General features: G+C 41.5%; 1 protein-coding gene across 4 annotated transcripts in view; it reads left to right on the forward strand.

Moving 5' to 3' along the window:
• niban2b (niban apoptosis regulator 2b) overlaps nt 1-6388 on the forward strand; it is a 31095-nt gene extending 24707 nt beyond the window's left edge. Inside the window, exons 11-15 of one of the 4 annotated variants that reach the window (XM_037098917.1) lie at nt 951-1064; nt 2431-2538; nt 2732-2843; nt 4341-5380; nt 5426-6388. In XM_037098917.1, the coding sequence (XP_036954812.1) occupies nt 951-1064; nt 2431-2538; nt 2732-2843; nt 4341-5380; nt 5426-5500 (1449 nt within the window). In that variant the 3' untranslated portion in view covers nt 5501-6388. Of the gene's footprint in view, nt 1-950; nt 1065-2430; nt 2539-2731; nt 2844-4340 lie in introns of all 4 variants that reach the window. The other 3 variants (XM_037098916.1, XM_037098918.1, XM_037098915.1) reach the window with 3 other exon arrangements.
• The last annotated feature ends 2773 nt before the right edge of the window (nt 6389-9161 follow it).

The raw sequence follows: 9161 nt of genomic DNA on the forward strand, positions 1-9161 counted from the left end.
GAAATGAAAGTGAGCACAACACTCAGATATTTGGCAACTGTAAAAATAAATTAGTATATATCAAAAATGTACAATTTCCAAATTGCCTCCTGTTATATAACTACACTGCTATTGCTCCAACTGAAGTGTTTTTAGGCTCAGTTATGAGCTCTCTGAAAGGATTCTCAGACTGTTTGTGAATACAAGCCTGGTGTCTTTGAATCAGCAACAGAACTCTGTGGTTGACCAGTGAGTGGATCTAATCCAGAAGATAATGAAATCAATATCTGAGTTTTATTGCCTTCTGGAATCATTTATTTGTTTACCAAGTTTTTAGCAAACACTTGATGCTCCCACTGTCCCTGTATTGACTCCAGCCTCCTGCTTTGATGCTAACACACACACACACACACACACACACACACGCACGCACACACACACACACACACACACACACACAGACTCACTGCTCTCTGTGTGCTAGAGCGTTTGAAAAATGTCTTTGGCTTAATTTGCAGTCGAGAACAGAAATTGTCTGTTTTACATGCAAATAATGCTTGCACCTTGGACCAGTAATAGAATAATGGTGTGTAATAGCATTGTATTTATCTCCAAGTCAGTTTTCCTGTCAAGACACAAGCTAAAGTTATACTGCAGCTTCCTTTTGCTCAGAGTTTGTGGAAGGATTGGATGAAGCCCAGCTTGTGGTAACAGCTGCAAGTACAGTATGGTAGCACTGTAGGAAGGTGAGTGCCCTCTAGTGGTGGGGCAGTAACTGAGGAGAACAGTGAATGAATAGCAATCTGTACTATTTGTGTGGAAGCACATCATGGAGAGCGACGGGACTGCAGGTGGTACATTATTACATTTTAAACTGTAAATGCAAATGTCACTAGAAATGCTGCAGTCAGTCAGTAACCTGTACATGAAATGATGTTAAATCTCTCTGGTGTATTGTGACTCCCGCCCAGCAAATGGATGATGCAGTGTACACGTTCGAGCAGATCCTTCACCAGAGCCTGGAGTCTCAGACTACAGAGGAGCTCTGCAAGACCATCCAGCGCTGCCAGGACAGAGTCATCAAGGTGAAACACACAAGCAATCACATGTTCAATAGCATGAAGGCTGGTTTGGGTCAATGACCAACAGGTGGCCCTGACGATTCTGAAACTCAGAGGTCACACATGTCTTTAATGACTATAAGGACACGCCCACACAGAGTTTAAAAGCCTGCAACTCCCCTCCAGTTATTTAGAACTAAAGAAGCCTCTTGGATGAGAGGTCAAATGTCTACAAGAAACTGAAACAAGACCAATTGCCTACGATACAGCATTTCATAATACAGTATATAGCACATTTGACAGCCAAAGGCAACTGAAAATGCTTTACGGACACTCGAGGCAAAAGCACATAAAATAAATTAGAAAATCAATAAAAGCAACGGCAAAGCAAACATTAACAACCAGGATAAAAAAGAGAAACTTGCAGGACGATGTCTGAAGCCCTTTATCACTTGTCGTTGTAGTACATTCTCAAGCTTTACTAGCATTAACAGTGGCTCTCTCACAAGTGTCCCAGTAAGACATGACAGTGTGGCAGTGAGCCAACATGATCAATACCAGGACCCTGAAACTGAAGCAGCTGAATGGAATTCAGCCAACATTCATTCTATTATTTATACCTGTGCTTTTTCTCCTGTGACGTGTCAGACGTTACACTGTCTGTGTCTAAAACCACTTCTCATTTGTTATACAGTGCACTATTTACCATCTGCCATGATATTTACTCTACTCTCTCAAATATCTCAAGGAATGGGCAGATAAAATGGTGTACAATCATGTATACTACTCCCAGTTTACGACCCCACATTGAGACACTTAACATTTTACAAAAAGAGCTATCCAGGTTATCAGGAGAAAGCTCTCCAGAGAAAATACAGCAATGTCAGTTTTGTTTTCCAGTCTCTTGCAGCCCTACTTTATTGCTCAATAGAAATGCTCATGTTAAATGCCCCCTTGTACAGTCCCAGAAGAGTTGTAGACATTATTTCCTGCCACTGTCAGACTTTACAACCAGTAGACCTCACCCTGCTCTGTGCAATACAACTCTACTTATCTAATTTCTCATCTTTGGTTAGGTCAATTTTTTAATACCCATATTTATTATTTGTAAATAACAATTCACTGCCACACTGCTTATATTTATATGTTAATTTTGTACAATACTGTGGCAAGAAAAAAAAACCCATTTGTGGGACAATAACTGAATACTGATTCTGATTCTGATTGTTGACACCAGATGAAGATTTCTCAACAGTGGTGGGAAGTAAATGTTACCTTTTTAAATTGTACTTAAAGAATGAAGCAGTTCACTGATGGAAGATGTTATTTAATGAAATCATATGGTGGTTTTTAATGATTTTTCTTTTTTGCGATGTTTGTTCATTTTCAGAAATTTGACTATGACAGCAGCACAGTGAGGAAGCGTTTCTTTCGCGAGGCTCTCCTCCAGATCTTCATCCCCTACATGCTGAAACAGCTGAGCCCGTCCTGTGCCCCGGTGAGTCCCACACCGGGGCATGTTGTTTATGACTTAGGTTTAAGACTTTTGGTGTCTTTTAGAAAGAAAATGACTGACTTGCTGCATGATCTGAGTTTCAACCTTTTAATTGAGGGTGTTTTGAAAGATGTTTAGTTCAAATATGTTGAATTGAGATGATGAACGCTTTGACTGTTGTTGCTGTGAACTCCAGGAGCTGCCGCGCTTCCAGGAGCTGATCTTTGAGGACTTTGCCCGTTTCATCCTGGTGGAGAACATCTTTGAGGAGGTGGTGCTGCACTCTGTGATGAAAGACATCATGATGGGTCAGTCTTCTGCTTTTTGCACAAAAAAAATGGTTTTCTAGACCAGGATGCTGCTTCCAAACGCTCCTTAGTTATCACTGGATGGGAAATGTCACTGTTAAACATACTCAAAGGATTGCTGTCACACTTTCTCTTTGTTTCTTTATTTTATATAGTCTTTTTTTTCAGCATTTTATATAATTTCCAAAGGAGACAGCAGCCCACTTTAACTTCATCATGAATAAAGTAATTCTTGAAACAAAGCAAAAAAATCCCTTAAATGTAAAAATTACCCAAATATATGTATACCAAATACACAAAACCACAGAGGCAGGGATTAGCTGTGTCTACCATGTTTTTTAATATCTTCATATCTATCCTGGTATAGCAGTCATGTTAATATTGAAAAGCTTTATGGTATGAACTGTACTGTGTCACATTTTAAGATATAATGTGACATTCAAAAACATGATACTGAAAACCAGTCATATTGAAGTGATCATGTACAGCCTCACCAAACAGTTATTCCTGTTGTCATTGTACTAATGAACTTATTTAAAAAATCGCTGCATGTATGGTGCTGAGTGTGCACATTTTGCCACTCTGACCCATCTGAGCTTAATTTATCTTTTATTGACCTGTTTGTTCTGAAACTTCACTGTGATCAGCACAGATGCTTCAGAGTGGTGAAATCAGTGATGTGACTGGCTGAGAGTGTATTTATGTATAACCACACCCTTCAATCTATATCCACCAACTCCCAGCTTTTTTGCACTTTGCATTGCTGCTCATACATTAACCAGAATCTCAGGCTAGCACAGAGATTGTCAATGCACAATCAAAACAGGGCCCAATATCACTTAGGTCGAACATTTTGAAGTAATTAAAAAAAAAAAAAAAAAGTTGTCATTGTCTACTCACCTGCATCTGGAGTTTCACAGAAAACAGCATTGCTTCCTTCATGTTGATATCCCGATAAACTGATGATGACAGAGGTCCTATTGATAATCTCCGTCATTTAAATGTCTGTCCTAACGCTTAAGCTGTCGACAAATCCTACCATTTAGTGTTTGATTATTACACATCCACAGCATCTACAAAAGATTAAAATCTTAAAAAAATGTTTAAATTGTTGTTTTTATATGCAGTCTTCTGTTTAAGCCTTGATGCAATTTCAGTGCAGCCTAAAACATGAAGAAAAATACTTGATGTAAACTAATTTTGCACAGAAACACTTGCTCCCAGTAGTGTAACCAGATATGCTGCATTTTACCTTAATATTCTTAATAATCCTTAATATTTTTGATATTTTATTTTATACTTTTTTGTATTAAACCAGCACTCAGAAATATTGCTCACGGTTGGTACAAATGTGTTTGTAGTTGTATTATAATTTGCATTAGTTATAGATTTCAGAGGAAATTGGGTGGGAAAATGACACTTTAGATTCCTTTTACTTAATCATCTTTATTACTCATCATGCGGAAGCCCATTTTAACCTCATCTCTCTGTCTGTAGCTGTGAAGGAGGCAGCAGTCCAGAGGAGACACAACCTGTACAGGGACAGCATTGTCCTCAGCAACAGCGACCCCAACCTGCACCTCCTGGGAGAAAACCCTTCTATCGACTGGGCCGGAGAATATGGAGGAACCCAGGAGGAGGTGGACGGCACAGGGGAGGATGCTGAGGGGGACGCTGAGGGTCAAGCTGATGTGTCCAATAAGAGGAGGAGGGTGAAGCAGGTGGTGTCCATGATTCAGATAGAGGGCTCACCAGCCCTGCCCGGTGAGTCGTGCATAGAGGTGCCTGGCGTCAATGACATCCTAGAGGAGGATGGAGAGGAGGAGGAGGAGGAGGATGGATATGAGGGAGAAAACTCTGATGGCAAAGCTTCTTCTGACCAGAATGAATCTACAAGTCCTCAAGCTTCTCAGTGTGCTCCAGATGGTTCAGTCTCAAAGGAGGAGGAAGCCAAACCCGAGGTGCAGGGTAGAGAAGATATCCCGACAGAGAGTGCTACAGCAGTTGAGGAGAAGGGAGAGGGCAGCCAGATGACGGCGGAGGAACAACTGCCCTCCAACCAGGAGGTGTCAGAGGAGTTACTGCCACCACCACCACCTTCTAAGGAAATCCCTTCTGAGGCTACAGAAATGGCTTCAGAGAGCGCATCGGAGGCGACACCAGTGTTGCCCCCACCTCCACACAATGACAGCGGCTTCCAGTCTCCCAGCAGTGAAGGAACAGAGGAGGAAGAGGTGGCCCCGCCGCCGGTAGAGGAGCACCCTGAGGTGAGGGAGGAGGTGGCCCCGCCGCCGGTAGAGGAGCACCCTGAGGTGAGGGAGGAGGTGGCCCCGCCGCCGGTAGAGGAGCACCCTGAGGTGAGGGAGGAGGTGGTCCCGCCGCCGGTAGAGGAGCACCCTGAGGTGAGGGAGGAGGTGGTCCCGCCGCCGGTAGAGGAGCACCCTGAGGTGAGGGAGGAGGTGGTCCCGCCGCCGGTAGAGGAGCACCCTGAGGTGAGGGAGGAGGTGGTCCCGCCGCCGGTAGAGGAGCACCCTGAGGTGAGGGAGGAGGTGGTCCCGCCGCCGGTAGAGGAGCACCCTGAGGTGGGGGAGGAGAGTGTTGCCACAGCACAAGAGGAAGCAACCAAAACCAGTGACTCTGAGACCAAAGACCAGTGATGAAATGATCCCCATTTGTTCGACTTCAACAGAGTCCTGCCCCATTTACGTCCTTCTGACAAACATTCAAGAGCCATCATGCCATGTTAACCACATCAGTTTTCAGTTTCCACACCATATCAATCACTGAGCAGGGCTCAGGTGCTGTCCTCATTTCTTTGTAAATGTTTTTCTTTTTTTTTTTTCTGTATGATTTTCACATCTTTCCATTGGACAAACGTACAAACGCCTATGTTCCACGTGTTATTTTCTCTTCACCTGGTATTAATGTGAGCACATTGGACAACCTTGAGTTCCTAATGGTATGTTATGAACAAGGTGCAAGAACACCAAGTTGTGGTGCCTTTGGTGAAATACATGTCAGTTGATTTAACTCCCTCTTGTTAACCATGAGGGCTTCAGCAACCTTCAGCCTTTTGATTCATTTATCATAAATGTTGGTGTAAATACAGTCAGTGCTTGTGGAAACCCCCTTGTTGGTTATTGCTGGACCTAATGCTTTCCAGAATGTGGAAAAGTCTCGAGGTGATTTTTAAAAATTGTCTTATTTCAAACTTGCAATTGCAATTTTTTTTAACTGTTTGGATGTACACAGTGACGTCTCAAGACTGGACAATTTCTTTGTGTTGGTGGGAATAACACTGTTTTATGAGTTTATTCCTTAATAAAGAAAGCTTTTGTATATTTTGTATAAATACTTAGATGGACCAGTGAACTGTCATTTTACATAATTTTATATCCCTCATCGGTGCCTTAGCTGATCTTTCCTGCCTATTTTATTTATTATTTTGCACCCCTTCTCGTTTTGACCAGTGTACTTTTAGATGTTTTTTTTTTACTCTATCAATGTCTGTTATTGAAAATAAATCATTATTGATTAATTATCAATTTGTCGTCTTGATTTTTGTCATTGCTACTCATGAGCAGAGGTCATGAGCATGTCCACACATTGTTTGCTCCAGTAGAAGTTCAGATATGCGTGTAAACAAAGTACAGGGTCTAATGTACTCAGAATATCACAGTAAAAATTATACCTCTGAGGGACATTTGTGGTCCAAGCTAACTGAAGCTCACGTTATATTAAATTAACTGAATTAAACTTTAATGCAGAACTAGAAGAATTTGTCCCAGCTGTTCCTAAACACACCACAATGTCAATAATTTCAATTTAAGCACAACAATGATTCACTGAAATGAACTTTCGCCTTAAAAAGAAATAAAAGTGCTTCTTGAATTAATTACCACAGATAGTGTGTATCATCATCAATAATAAGCTACTGTGTGGCTAAAATGTGACATCATATTTTCATATAATGCATTGTCTGTGCATTTAGGATGTAATTATGATCCAAACCTTTTTTGGAATGATGAATGTAGAGATATGAAACTGATGGAGACAGTATGTGTATGTTTTGGGTTTAACATTTTATATTTGTGTGGTCACGAGCATGGAAAATGTGTCTAGAGACAGTAGATGTACAGTGACAGTAAACACTGGTTAAATAGAAAATGGACAATGCTAACAGGAAACTGTGAATGTAATGTGAATGACTATAACTGCAGAAGACTCAGACATAACAAACCAGATCTCCCTGTGTCATCCTCCTCCTGTTTTCCAGTACATATACTGTACAGCTGTGTATGGGTGCTGCAGTCCGGCACCTGTTACAAATGCAGTCATATTTTTCTTTACATCCAGCGCAGCCACAGCCTCCAACAAGCCTCTGACAGCTACTGTCTTAGTCTTAATGATGTATTCACACAAGTGAATTGAGTTTTACTGTGGAAATATTTGTGTTTATTCGACCTACTCGTGCAGGGTTTATCAGCCCTGAACAACCAGATTAATTCATAGAGGTAAGCTAGCAAGCATGTGTGTGTGTAATTTCAGTTTGATTCTCAATGAACTCAGCAGAGACTCTGGTTCTCTCTCTCTCTTCTTTTTCCCCCTCTCCTCTTTCACATAGTGAAGCACATTTCCCCTCCAGCTCCAGTCAGCGGTCAACATTACAGAACATAAACACCAGACAGCAGAGGTCACCTCCGCTGATCACAGCTGCAGTCAGGCTTAGAAACGGGAGTGAAGAAAAGTCCTCATTTTAAAACTGAAAGTTACAAAGTCATCTCTGAGCTCTCCTCCCTTCAAGGTTTTTTCAGGACATGAACATGCAGAGCACCTGACTCAATCCTCAATCCTGGTGTCAGGATTGGTACTGTCTGTTGAGGGTTTCACTTCCTGGAGCACAAGATCCAGCTGAATGGGCAGGTGCCCAGTGACAGAACCCGAGGAGGAGAAGCCAATTTCACCACAGTCTTTAGTGAGACTGCAGCTGTAAAACATGTCTGAAGAGGCCAGGAGCCCACTGTCGTTGATCAACTCATTAAATGTAGATTTCTTTGCTTCTTGCTTTCAGTCAGTCCAACCCTTCAGTCGTTTCTGATTGAACCTGTCTCTTCAGATGAGCTGCACACAGGGACCAAGCATCAGTGAGCAAATCATCACTGACAGGGCAGTTTATTTGTACAGCATCATTCAGTCCCAGGGCAATTCAAAGTGCTTTACAGAGACTCAGAAATGCATATAAACCAAGTCACTAAGGCATTAGAACAATTTTAACAAAGAAGTTAAAACATGTTTTGTGAAGGAAGTTGCTGCACCACCAGGAATCACTCGCCTGATCCTGGACAAGGTCCACAAAATGGTGGATAAATGTGTATTTGTTCAGATTGTGACACACAGTACTTGCAGCCTGGTGGATCAGTTCTGACTCACATGGTGCAGTTTACCTTTGTGCCACAAGGGAGCACCAAAGCATTATCCAGGAGAAGCCAGTTCACCCAAATACAATAAGGCTCTTATTTAGGTAAAGTGCTAATAATGCCTTTCTGTGTCTGTTAGTCTTGTTTTTGTTTCACTGAATAATCCATCCCACTGAGCAATAACATGTTCATTTGTACACACTGTCACATTTTCATGCGTATATATTTCTTGTGACAAACTCCAATTGGCATTCAATTTGATTTTTTTAATTCAATTAAGAGGCTTTATTGGCATAAAAGTTTAATTCACTTTTTTTTTTCATCCATTCACTTTAGCTGTGTTGGGATTGAGGTAGCCATGACAAAACAAGTGAAACAAATAAAGCCTGGCAGGTTTGTGATTTTAACCAATAATGTATCATTTTTCAATTCACAAAGATCATGATGATAAGTCACACATCTTTTAGTGTTGAATATAAAGATGTCTGAGCTCTGTGTTGAATCTGGAGAGCTCCTTTACAGGGTGTACTGCTGCTCAGCTCATTTTAATGTCATACACTTGAAATATTTGTATGCATTACTAAACTCCAAAGGTTATTTGGAAGGCATTGACAGCTGCTGCCCAGTTTAGGATCCCATACAGTAGAGACTGTCCCAAAAATGGGCTGTTAAAGAGGCTCTGTTTAACATTTGTATTAATGTATTACATGTATTAAATTGTCAATATTTGAGTAGATTGTGATGTGATGACCTGCCAGTCTCAAGACTGTGGACGATGTGTTGAAGTTGTTTAATGTTATTGGACTCTGCCCATGAATGGGCCAAGAAAGAGCTGCCTGGAACAGGGACAGAAGGGCCCCTCATGGATCTAGACCCGGGAGGAAAGGTCAGTGTTGAGTGC

The sequence above is a fragment of the Acanthopagrus latus genome, chromosome 5, assembly GCF_904848185.1.
Source record: "Acanthopagrus latus isolate v.2019 chromosome 5, fAcaLat1.1, whole genome shotgun sequence".
In the NCBI taxonomy this organism is placed as follows: domain Eukaryota; kingdom Metazoa; phylum Chordata; class Actinopteri; order Spariformes; family Sparidae; genus Acanthopagrus; species Acanthopagrus latus.